At 38.2% G+C, this 13,358-nt stretch overlaps 1 protein-coding gene across 5 annotated transcripts in view; it reads right to left on the reverse strand.

Moving 5' to 3' along the window:
* CLIP1 (CAP-Gly domain containing linker protein 1) overlaps positions 1-13,358 on the reverse strand; it is a 60,424-nt gene that overhangs the window by 15,182 nt on the left and 31,884 nt on the right. For 4 of the 5 annotated variants that reach the window (XM_050906434.1, XM_050906431.1, XM_050906430.1 and 1 more), the window contains 7 exons: positions 12,317-12,374; positions 11,991-12,074; positions 10,787-10,943; positions 9,958-10,123; positions 9,648-9,863; positions 4,944-5,081; positions 3,118-3,224 (listed from right to left, as the gene is read on the reverse strand). In XM_050906434.1, coding sequence (XP_050762391.1) covers positions 3,118-3,224; positions 4,944-5,081; positions 9,648-9,863; positions 9,958-10,123; positions 10,787-10,943; positions 11,991-12,074; positions 12,317-12,374 — 926 coding nt within the window. Of the gene's footprint in view, positions 1-3,117; positions 3,225-4,943; positions 5,082-6,324; positions 8,593-9,647; positions 9,864-9,957; positions 10,124-10,786; positions 10,944-11,990; positions 12,075-12,316; positions 12,375-13,358 lie in introns of all 5 variants that reach the window. The other variant, XM_050906429.1, reaches the window with a different exon arrangement.

Here is a 13,358-nt window from a genome sequence, read left to right on the forward strand (position 1 = left end):
GTGGGAGAGATTCAGCTTCACAGCTTGGAAAAATACATCTAGGTCACGTGTCTAATGGGATCTATAATAAAGGTGACAATCTGTACCTCAGATGCACAGGGACAGGTTTAACCCTGAAAAGCAGTAGCAGCACCCAACTCCTTCTCCTTTAAACGTATCAGATACTCAGAGAAATGGAAGGTAAGTTCAGACTGCTCAATCTGCATGCTTCCAATGGTTAGCAAATGCTTGGATTTAGAAATCCAGGGTAGGGTTTGACAGGAGTGTTGGCGAGGTTCATAGCCTAGACTTTCTCAGAAGTGAACTTTGTAGCCAGAGGTAAAACATGAGAATTGTTTAAAAAAAAAAAAAAAAAAGAAAAGAAAAAGAAAAAAAGGTTACAGTTCCACTTATTTCAATACTCCCTACAAGGTCTGACACCCAAACATACAAGAATGCGCAAGATCACAGGAGGCAAAACAGGAAAGTATCTAATCTATTCCATTATTTTAAGGGATGCAAAACTGAAAACGAGACAAAACAAAAGCTGAAGAAAAAAATGGATTTGCAGGTTTCATTAGCCTCTGTTGCTACTAATACATGTCATTTCCTTCAAGGAAGTTTACTTTCAACAAATTTTTGAGAAAAAAATTTTGCATGCCTGCCTGTAACACAAATGACTAACACAGGTTTTTACAAGATTAGACAATATCTTTCAAAAAATAAAAAAGATAAGCTTCATTTCACTAAACAGTAATTTTTATGACTGCGTGTTGTTTTCATAAAAAGGAATCTCAGTACTCCTATGTGCCAATATTACACAGAGTTAAACCCTGACTGGAATATTAAAAATACTTTTATGACTGTGGGAGGTGGAAGAACCCACAAGTCAGAAACTTACTCAAGCACTTCAAAGTACAAGGGCTCTATGGTCTATTACTGGGCACACTGAAACAAAAGGAAGCCTGATTTACTTTTCGCATTCAGCATGTAATATGTCTAAGATTTTCCAGCCATTTCTTCTACCTGGTCTCACCTTGACCAATTTCCAATCCGATCCACCTAGCCTGGATTAAACAGGCTAGCTCACATCACTGAACATCGATTCAAATTATCTTCGTATGAAGCTACTTGCCGATGCAGGAACATACCTATTTTTAACCATGATTGTTTGCTGAACTGCAGTGCTAAACCAGTTCTCCTCTTTTTGCTTTCGGCATTAAAGCGTAGATTCAGGGCATTGTAAAAAAAGCACACAAAATACCGGGGTCAATTTGTGTGAAATGCTCCCCTGTGTTTAGTGCCAAGGAACTTTAAACTGATAGCTGCAAGTGCACTTGACAGCGTGCAGTACTAGATGAATACACAACATCCAGCCGGTATTTCTGCTTTTCTTCATCCCAGTTTTACACAGAAGGCTCTTTTACAAAGGACACCAATGTCACTGTAACGTCCTCCCGCCTCCAGAAGGCCCCGCTCCAGCGGCAGCAGCGTGTCCCTACCTGCAGTCACAGCTCCTGCGGGCAAAATTTTCCCTCTACTCCCCTTCGCAAAGGCAAGGGCACTACCGTCATCAACTGACCTCTCAAAGGTGTTCTCTCTGCCCACATTACTGCGGATCAAGAAATGCCTAGTATCAAGCTAATTCCTTACTCTAATTAAAACAAGTCAACACACAAAATAATTATGACAACAAAGATCTATTAATAAACAACTAGACGAGCTTCCACCCATCCACAATGTCTCTTACCACTGATGATTAGAGACCACATCCAGCAATAGTCTATGACTAAAGATTAACCTTAAGAAAAACAAAAATAATTTAAAAAACCCACAAAGTGATTAGGATCATGAGAACACCTTTCAGTGCTGAAGATTTTCAAGGAAGTATCTTCTATAAATAACTTCTGCTTGACAAATTACAGTCTAATATATTTTGTCTTTCCATGATACCAGAGTCTGCTAGCCCCTTGCTGTTCTAGCATTAGAGCAACTAGTCTGGAAATAATTATTTTGCTTTGGCATTTCCCACGAGCACTGAGGCAGGCAGGAGTTGCTCATGGAACAAAATCCTGCCTTTCTCAAAGGAGGCTGCTGTCTATACGAGCATGCAGGTTTTTAAAAGCAAGCAGCAAAAACTGTCAGTCATACAGAAACTTAATATTAATTCTGTGTGCTGATTTCCTTTGTGCCCTGTCTTCTCCTCAGAGCAGCGGTTAAGAACTGTCACAAAACAACTTACGGAACTAACACTAATAATAATAATTAGTCAAAGCTGCTCTTAACTCTCAGTCCAGATTCCAGCTCTCACTCCATGAGTCAAGAAATTCTTCTCAGAGTGCTGGTGGGAAGAGAGATTTGTGATTTCACGCATTGCATCTCTGAAAGTTGGGGGACATCCAGCTGCTGCATGGTAGCAATAACTAGGCTGGATTTTATTCACGGTGGCACACCAAAAGCTTTGGTACAGTGAGATTCCACAGGGCAAATGACTTTATATCAGATCCTTCGCAGTTAGTTTGTTTGTGTACAATGTTACACATCATTAGTTTGTAGGACATAAGAGGCAGTTTCTCAAATGAAGCATCTCAAACAATAAGCAATTAACTCTAGTTTTACATACTATATATGGCATTTGTATTGTACCAGTTCGAAAATAAATGCATAGTGGGGCAACAGGAATAAACTGGATAAAGCTTATTAAAAACAGGAATAAACTGGATTTCATTCCATCAATGAAAAATAAAAGCAGAACCAGATTTTCTATAAACAAAGCCACTTAAAACTACTTAACACTCCAAGTGTACTTGTAATTAAATCCAAACAGAATTTCTTTACAATAAAGCTTTTAAAATAATCTAGTGCCCTCAGGTGGCAGAACTCTATACTTCCTCCAACAAACAAATTATTTCAAACGATGCCTGGAGTGAAGGACTTGCTTCAATACCCTTCAACAATTCAGGAGCAACATTCTGATTTCAAGTTCTATACAGGTCAAACTAATATTTAATTTTGACCTAATATCGGCTTTATAAGCGAGGATACAGGAGAGGTACTGAAAGACAATTTTTCAAAAAAATGAAAGGTAAATGTAACTACAAAGGAATGGTTTAACAGACTTAACATTGAAATACTTACAATTCTTTTCTAAGTTCTTCCACTTTCTTGTTCTCCAGATTTAGAAGCTCTTTTGATTTATTAAGCTCCTCTTCATTTTTCAGGTTGTTTTGTTTAAGCATGTCCAACTTAAAGAGGAAAAAAACCCTCATTACACTAATGAAACTATACAGTTCACTAGCACTCGGAAAAGATATTCAGCAAAACGGGGGCCTGAGCTGAGCTGTTCCACTTTCTCATCTTTAGTTCTTAAATTAATTCAGTCTGTCTGTACTGAGAAGCACTTGTTGAACAAAAAAAATGTTATAAGACTTTCTGCATTCAAGCCGAGCAGCAGAAAGAATTCAAAGTCCACTGAAGAGCAGCTTACAGTAATCTGATGTATATACCCTGATATAAAACGTAAAGCTCCAAAGCACGACTCAAAGCACTTTTTTTTTTTTAAATTCAACGCCTGTTGCTAAAATTAGCTGTTCCCTTGATCTTTATTCCTCTAAGATAACTGATAAAAAGTTCTGCTTTACCATACCTTACTTTCTGAGAAACAGTAGGCTGAATGTTGTGCTTGCAACCATAAGAAATTAATTCCTTTCAGAGTTCTTGTTGCATGGGACAGATTGTTGTATATCTATTTACTGAGCTTGCATCTACCACGTAAACACCACAAGCTTGCGAACCTTATTTGTTTGCATTCAGCGACACATTATATTACATAACAGATAATCTTCAGCCATTCTCATGGCATTACAGGACCCTGTGGATTTTTCTTTTTTTAATCCAGAAAGTGAACCTCTGCCATTATTAACGTCACCGCTTTTAATTCTCGAGTCATCAGATCTCGCTGGAAATCATTACTGTTTCAGCACAAGCTGTGGCATTTAGGTTAGCCCAGCTGTTCACCACCCGTTATTACGGGAGCTGCAAAACATGAAAGAGCCATCAAAAAGAGGCCCAGGGTACTCAAGATCTGTAGAAAAGATGCGAGTTCCACGTTAGGCTAGATACTCTGGGGCAAAAGAGTGTGAAAGGATTAGTGAGGACATTCTTCCCTTCTTCGAACCCTGAAGCATCACAAAGTGGCGGGAGGACACAGACTGAAAACGCGTCCCTAGAGGAACTGCTGTACGCGTTGGACTATGAAGTTCTTTAGGACTGTTGTGCCCATGTGTTCATATAGCGCATAGCTCAGTAGAATTTGTACCTTGTCAGACCACAATTCTGATTAACAGAAAAGTGGAAAGAAGAAGAAATGACAACATTACACGTCAAGATCACAAAGAGGACGTACAGAGCAAGGAGTGCATTATACGTGAGAAACGGAGCGATAACTTTTGTGGATTAGGAGCACTGTTACTCAGAGCTCTGCAGCACTTCATTGGAGCGTGAAGTTGCACCCCATGCTTACAACCAGGGAGCTGAAGCAGAGTGGTCACACCTAAGCAACTTCTCCAAAGCTATACAGCAAGACTGATTAAGCCTCAAGTCAAACCCCTGTCTCTTGATTCTGTGATCTGCAAAAGCTGCTGTAGCATCCAGAGCTCCTATGACATGAGGTGATTTTTTTTGTTGCTGCACCAAGATTTAAGGGACGTGACCTTATATGCCGTACGGTATTTGAAACCTCATGCAAAATACAAAAGAACATAGGTCATATGGCTATATAACGCACCTAGATTTTCCATCAATATGCACTCGTCTAGTAAGTTTTCACAAGCCAGTCAAGACTGAGTACTGTGGTGGGAAAATGACAGAATCCACTCTCGCCTAATCTAATTCTCTGTAATTCAATAGTTGTTCCTTACAAACTAGGCAAAACTTTTCACATAAAAGCATTTAAATGTGATTACTTCATTCTGTAGCTTCTCGTTTGTCTGTCTAGAGTTCTCCAAAGAGGCCAAAGTTTCAATCTTTTCTTTGTGAATGGCATCCTTCTCTTTGGTCACCTTCTCCACAGTCTGGAAAACGTCTTCTGCTATTTTGGCAGCCTACATATACAGGTAGGTGGGGGAAAAAAAAAAAAAAAAGAGTATTACCAAAGCGACCTCTGAAAGCAAAAGATGAACCACAATACTTTATGTACAGCTCCACCGTTTGCCAGCTGCTTTCCAATTAAATAAGGACTTCAACTGGGAATTATTTGCATTTTGAAGCTGCATAAAGTATAAAAATAAATGGACATGAGAAGATTCAATTTCATGCAGAAACAGATCATAACCCCATGCTTGTGTCACCACTGCGGAAGCCTGTTTCTTCTTTTTTAATTCCTGGATTTCTAATTACCACCACTGTGATTGCTCTTAGACTTCTAACCACTTCAGACAGTAGTAGTTCAATAGATATTCACTTCCAACAGACTGCTCTATTTTCAGAAAATGTGGAATTATAAAAAGCTGTTAAAAATTTGAAAAGGAATTAAAAATTAAATAGGAGATAAAGCCAATTATTGCATTATTTCAGTGTTGTTCATTATGCCCTCATAAAAGGAAATACTTCACAAGCATATTAAAATACCTAGGCAGGCATAATACATTCCTATAGGATATCTTGATTCCAATTTGTATTCAAAGTGATTTTATGGGCTTCAAGCCCCACAAACTGAAATTCAAAATCCTTTACAGAATTTGTTGGTGGTGAATACAAAACACTTCTGTGAATAAAAAGAACACCGGCATTGTCAGTCTTTAACAGACTGAAAGTCCTATAATGTAAATTTAAATGGTTCTCTTACACTGCTTTTTATCCAATTACATTTACAGGAGCAGTACGTTGTTCCATATTTTTTTGAGTAACTCAAATTCGTAGTTTGTTGTAGTTTAACATAAAATCGCACGAAGATCTAATCTAAAACCTCATCTATTACTACTCTAGCTTTTAAGCTGCAGAGTACTTCAACAGAAGGAGCTGCTCAATTTCTCCTACCAGATTGAGGAAACAAAACTTCCTTTTATTCACAGTTTACGTTGTTTCTTGCAACATTCAGCGACAACATAGGCTTTCATATTTAGAAATATTTTTTTTTAAATATTAGAGTTAAAGTGTCTTTCAGACTCACAGTTACAACTTGAAAAAACCCCGAAGTAATATATTGAGAGAGACCATAATACCGAGATGAAGTGCTGATTGTGCAATGAAGTGCAGAGAGGAAACCATTGGGTTAGTGCTCAGTATTAGTAAAATCGTACTTGATTGTTTAACTATGTGTTTCAATACCTCAATTTTTTGCGCTACTGTTTGGGCCTGGAGAGTCTCAATTTCTTTTAGTTTCAAAGCCAGATTGTTCATCTCCTCCTGCAGCATCTGATTTTTGCCCTGAGAGACCAGCAATACGCCTGAGAGGTCACTATTAGCTTGTTCTAAAAGTGCTACTTCCTTGTGCAGTTTATAATAATCCTTGGAGAATTTCTCCTTCTCTTTTAGTATTTCTTCCTTAATGATGACCAGACTCTTCTGTTCAGCAAGCAGGCTGTCATTTTCCTGAAGTAACTTTATTCTCTCCTTCTCTGTCACCTCATGCCTGTGTCGAAGATCATCTAGCCTCTCGGAGACACAGCTATGCAAGTCCTGGAGCTCTGCTTTTGATTTAGACAAAGCAGCAAAGTCACTCTTCAGTCGTTCGATACTGGAAGCAAGCTGCTCTGTCTCTGCACAGAGGGTTTCTTTTTCTTTAATTATTTCCACCAGTTTAGTTTCAGATTTTTCTTTCTCCTGAACTAACAGTTCTTTCTCAGTCAGAAATTCTTTATTTTTCTCTCTCAGCTCTTCTACCTCCTTCTCTAAGAAGCTGATGTTGCTTTGAAGTCCCATACGCTCCAACAAAAATGATTCCTTGTCCAGTTTTCTAGCTTCCTTTTCTATGCTTAAGTTTTCTTTCATAATCGCAACCTCGCCATTCAATTTCTGACACTTATCTTGCAATTCAGTCCTCTCTCTGGTCAGCATTTCCCTATCAGAGGAACAGGTCTTGAATGAAGATGACAGGACCTGCTCAGCATGCGATACAGCAGCCAGTTCATTTTCTAATGTTCTTTTGGCATCCTGGGCCTCTTTCAGAAGATCCGAAAGGTCACATTTACAGGCTATTAGCTCTTGATTTTCTAGAGCCTTCTTACTTAGCTCTTCCTTGAGGGCTTCAATGGCATCTTTGAGCACGGTATTCTCTTGGGCCAGAGCTCTCTTGGCTGAGACATCCAGTTCACGTTCTCTCTTCATATCAGAAATTGCATTTGCAGAAGACTTGTTTTCATCGAGAAGCTCTAAGTATTTGTTCTCCAATTCATTCTTCTCTTGGAGAAGAGCTTCATTGTGCTTTTCAAATTGCAATGACTTACGAAAAACGGATTCCTTTTCTAAGTTCAGTTCGTTTATTTTCTCAGTAAAGACTCTCTCAGCAAGTACGGCATCTGCTGAGGCCTTAGCAAGCTTTTCAGCAATCGCCTTATTTTCATTTAAAAGCTCCTCCCTTTCAGCCAAAAGCCTTCGTTCTGATGAAGAAAGAGCCTCTTTCTCTTGAAGTAACTGAATGCATTCAGAATTGGATATCTCTCTTGAGGCTTTAATTTCCTCAAGAAGACGAGAGAGACTAGCAAGGGAATCCTTCAACTCCATATTGTCTTTCATCGCTTTTTTAAGTTCTTTACGTTCAGTCTCGAGTTCTGTTTGCATCTCTTCCATTCTCGCTTTTAATGCTTGATTTTCACTAACCTTACCGTCTAAACTCACACGCAGCTCTTCTATGCTTTTAAGGAGCGTCTCCTTCTCGGACTGCAGACTCTGACTTGTCTGCAATAGACTGTCCATTTCATTTTTTAAGGCTATATGTGTATTTTTAAGATCTGAGTGTTTATCTAGGGCTGAATCTCTCTCTGCAGTCAGAGTTGACACTTCTTGCAGTAGCGCGCTCTGATCTCTGGCCAGGGCCTCACAAGAACTTTCTAGCTTCTGAATAACATCATCTTTGTCTTTAACAACTGCATCTTTCTCTTCCAAAAGTTTCTTCTGATAATGTTCCAGTTCCTCCCGTTCTTTGATTTGTTTCTGACATACCACATCCATGGCATCTTTGTTGGCCTGAAGTTCTTTCAACTGTTGGAGCAAGGTTGACTCTGAAGACCGGAGAGCATCATTTTCTTGAGTTATCTTCAGAAGATCTGCCTGTGCTGCCTCTATTTCAGAGAGTAATTTGCTTTTCTCAGAAATTAGTGCTACCATTTCTGTGCCTTCCTGCTGGCTTTTGGCCTCAGCTTCTTCCTTCTGCTTCAGGATTTTTTTATTTTCTGAATTAAGTTCTTCATTTATTGTCCAAAGTTCTTCTTGGTCTTGTTGCAGCAATGAAATCTTTGATTCCAATTCTAGAAGTTTTGATAACAAGGAACCTCTCTCTAATTTTAAAGTATTCCCCTCCTGTGCCAAAGTCTCTTTTTCTGATATCAAACCCCTCATCTTGTCTGACATTAGTTCAATTTCTTTTCTGGCTGATGCTAACACAGAGCTTAAGGACTAAAGAAACAAAGTCAGGGAGAAGGGAAAACAAAAATGAAGTCAAGCAGACAAATGAGAAATGTGGTTTAAGGGCAAAGAGAGCTATAGTAATTTAGGTTTTAAAAAAGTGTATACACTGACACACAGTCCCTGTGCGAACTCAATTGTTGACAGCCACCCCTGATATTTCATTACAAAACACCCGCCATCCGCAAGAAAACTTTTCAGTGGTTAAATAATAATAATAAAAAAAAATTAAAAATCATGGTTGGAAGGTTCCCCCATACAGGACTTCATCCTGTTTTTAAAACTACTCTCAACAAATTTTCTGAATGTAAATTACTCAGAAAGAAGAGCCACAGAAGGATTTAATGAGAACTTAAGTGAATTAAAATGCAGGGAGTTATATTAGATACTGACTTCCAATTCTCAAATTCACCTTCTATAGATAGTTCTCCTCATGATTCTGTCCAAAATATATTTTCATAACCCGTTTAATTCAAAACACCACATCAGTGGTGTATTTAAAGTTAACTTGTGTGCCAATTTATACACTAAATACTTTGCTAAAGCATAAAACAAAGATTATAACAAATAACTAACAAGGGATGAAAGCAAGCAGTAATGTCAAAGAAACAGGAGAAGAAAAAAAATACTAAAGTCAAGCTACATACTAAATAGTTGCACATAATATGAGATCATACTACAGAACAAAATTTCAGGTGTGTAACACTTAAACGAAATAGTTTACAACATATTTTAAAATTCACGCATTTAAAAAACAGAGAATAACATTTGGCTCCAACTGATTGTGCTGAGCCAGATATGTATGAACATAAAACATTAACATCAAAGAACCACATTTCATGGATTCTTGTGTAATCTAGAGAAGACAACCAGTTAGGCGTGGATGCTTCTCCTCCCTAATCAATATTAATCTACCCTGGAAAAGTTAAAAAAAGAAAAACTGCAAAAATCTTACTATGAAATGGTGAAGCCAGGCAAAAAAGTGATTCACTGAAACAGAAAGATTTAAACTTTAAATTACTTGCAGAGTAACAAAGTATACATACTTTGGCCTGTTCTGCTTGCTTTTTCAGCTCCTCAGCCTGTGCTTCTAACTCATCGTTTTTCTTTCGTGCAATTTTCAGTGCCTCTTCTGCATCCAGCAAGTTCTGCTTAAACCCTTTGATATCTGCATCGTGTTTAGTGATCATCTCGGAAGTTTCTTTTTCATACTTTGCCTGAAGATCCTTATACTGATTTTGGCTAGTCTCGATTTGTTTTTTCTGGTAGAAGATAAAACAATTGGAACACAGTTAAAGCAGCAGTGGTACAATATTCCGCACATAGTTAGCTAGTGCTTTTTAAAGTTCTTCTCACCATGTCCATTAGTTGATCCTGCATATTTTTCAGTTCAGCTTGATGAATCTTGAGAGCTTCTTGCTGACTCTGCTCAGCTTTCTGTGTTGTTTGCTCCACATTTTTCTGAAGCTGAACAGCCTTTTCATTTGCTTTTGTAAGCTCAAGTTGTATTTGCTCCAACTGCCTAGAAAGACCAAATAAAAGAACATTACTTTTTGCCGACAGCACGACAAGCACAGAGATGAAAGACTCTAAATTAAACTCTAAATTAAAGTTCTATATTCTGTCCAAGCATTTAGAAAGAGATTTAATTATTTAACATATAGAGAATGTTCTGCTAAATTAAATATACATAAGTAAGACCGAGCACTCGCTTGTGTGCAGAGCAACACAGCCGCCAGTTACTTTGCCCCCAGTCTGGGGTTTTGTAAAGGTAAAGAACAACTATTCTACGTACAATTTTTATTTGAAACAAAACACATTTTCTCTTGCTAGACAAAAATGTGACCCAAGTCTTTTATATATCCAAATAAACCAAGCTTATCAGGTAATCAAATAATTATGAAGCACAATCACAAAACAGTCTAGATTATTAAAAAGGTCGTTTACTCTGGGCAATGAGAAGCATGTTACACGAGAATTTTAGAATTATAAATGTATAAATGCTCTTCAAATCACCCTGAGGAGACTGTTTTGATTAATTTAGTTTGATAGAGTAAGTTCACTTGTCATATCAATGTGACACTTGGGAGCATCTTCTTCAGATATTTACAAAAAGATAAAACGAGAAGCTGGGAGTGCACAAGTAAAGAATTAATGTGAAAACGTTCTGACAGTGATGGAATACCTTTCTTTTAACCGGAGCTCATCATTCATTTTCGTAAGCTGGGCAGAGCTGTCTCCTGAAGACTTCATGATCTCTGCAATGTCATTTTCAAGTTTGGCTTTAGCGTCAATCAGTTGCTGTTCTCTCTCTTCTCGCTCCTTCAATTTCTTCTCCATCACTGAGCAAGACAAAGGTTGTTAGTCTAGTAATTTAAGAGAAAGGGTATGCACAGACTAGCTAGAAGATAGTAAAGAACTATAAACAGAGCAATATTGATGCTACAGACCTTGCAAATTACCGCTTTAAAATTAAAAGTTATGATTGTTTGAACTTCGAACTGTTAAGTGTAGCAAAAGGTTAAGAACTCTTCAGAAATAGTAAAAAAGCAACTAGTCATGAAATCTTTCTTTCAGAAGTGATTCACTTAACTTCAGGCCATGAGAAGTTGATACGCGTTCTAGTCATATCAGAGGGTAATCAAGCAATATAAGAAGAGAGGTATGCACATCTCACAGGCGAGACAACTCACCAGCTATTTAGTAGAGCAGCGGAAGGCAAACAATGCAAGCAACACGAAGCTACAGTGAAAAAGTTACTCAATCCAGGGCAGGCACTGCCACCAAGGGCAAGGGCAGCCTGTGGGATGACTTCTGCAGTCCCAACGATGCCTTGAAAGGCTTGCTTACAGGGTACATAATCATTCTTAATTTCTTTCTACGTTGGTTTTAAATTGGGATGTACAACTAGAAAGATACAGCAAGACTCTCTCCTACGAGATAGGAAGAAGGAGACAACCAGACTGATGTATAGCCTTTTTGATGTCCTTAAAAAGAAAACACTAGTTATGGACAAGGCTTCTGTGAATTAACTATCTTACATTTGTAATGCTTCAGTCTGGTCCCCAAGCCTTTGTCTGGTATCTCACCATCACCACAGCACGATACTGTTGCAACATCAAACAAGAATTTAACTATTGATTTGGAATCCACTCAGCCAGGAAGCCTTCTGCTTTCCTGCACTATTTCCTTAACGTTATCATCACCTTGCTAGGCCACTATACACAGCGCCACAAAAGCTGTTTTCTGCCTAGAAAAAAGGCTTTCTTTTGAAGGCATATGCATTTGTGAAAGCATTATATACTACGATGTGGCAAGCTGAGCAGGAGGCATATGAAAGCACAAAGCTGATGCATTTTTCAAAACATTCCATTTTATGACTTCCTTACCAGTCAAACTAGACTTCAGCTGTTCCAGTTCTGAAGACATGAGTGCAAACTGCTCTTCTTTTTGGTTTAGTTTTTTTATTGTTTCTATGCAAGTAAAATTTTGAAAACAAAGTTAGTAACTACTTAGATGCAGACAATTCCATCTACTTGCAAGGTATATTACTCTTAAGAAGAGAGGTTGCAAGTAATCCCGTCCTTTCCGTAGCTGCTGAAACTGCTGTACCGCCAGGTGTAAATTGGAAAGCGCATGAAAAAAACCCCTTTATTTTGCAGCATTTATTTTCTGCAGCTTTTTAGTTCTTTGTTTAGTTTACCAGCAGACATACCTTGCATAGTTTGTTGAACGTTTTCTGCTTCATCAGCTGCACTAGTAAACTTTTCTTTCTGAAAAATGGATAAAAACCTAAGGTAAGGTTTGGTAATAGCAGTATCATTCAACCACTGAATTTATATTTGGTATTTTTCAAGTACAAAATCGAACAGTCTTCACTCCTATCATAAATAGATCTGAAGTTTTTGAATTACAGTTTAGCATAGATATATTTGGCAACATAAAGCAAGATTTTCCCTTGCCTTGGTTGCAAGCAAGTCCCTAAACTTTCAAAATAACTTCTCCATCAGCTAGCATAGCAACAGAACCGCAGCCAGAGCGTCCAGTGTAGGAGATGTGATTTCTGGGCTTCTCAACGCGAGAAGCTATCCATGCTGCTCATAGGCTGCACAGTGGACATCTGCAACCTTGTGATCGATCTCATACCAGTGTCTTCCAGCTTTACCAGCAGGAAGATATGCTCGACTGTGAAGAAAAGGGAGGATACTGAGGAGGATATGAAGTGAGACTCTTCCATCAACTTCAAGTATTTACTATGGCTATGGAAAGATTTTGACAGGGACAGTAAAACCTAAAGGCATGACTTTTTGTTACTAACCCTGGTGTAGTTTCTCAGGAGAATCCCACCCAACTACAGAATACTTGCAAACTTAAGTAAATTTGCAAAATGAGAAATCAGATGAAAAATGTCTTCAAAACCCATTTATAAACATGCGTACAGCGAGCATTAATTTGTACAGCAGTTATAATAAAGGGCCACGTGTTCCTTAATCAGTAGGCTAAATTTAAGCTACATGCTGCTTTTGATTTGGTTTAATATTTTATCTGAAATCCATCAACAGGTGAGTTCTATTTAGACAAAACCTGATCACACCGAACTCAGGTGAAATGCTCTTTTCATTCTGAGATGGATCCTATCAGCCACGAACCCTTGCCTTCTTTTTCATGAGTGAAGTAGCTTTGAAAAACTTTGCTCAGTCAGAGTTGATCCTCAGATTTCAATTACACTCTCACCATGAAAACCAAAATCCAAAGGA

This window comes from Gymnogyps californianus, chromosome 16 (assembly GCF_018139145.2).
Source record: "Gymnogyps californianus isolate 813 chromosome 16, ASM1813914v2, whole genome shotgun sequence".
NCBI classification, from domain to species: domain Eukaryota; kingdom Metazoa; phylum Chordata; class Aves; order Accipitriformes; family Cathartidae; genus Gymnogyps; species Gymnogyps californianus.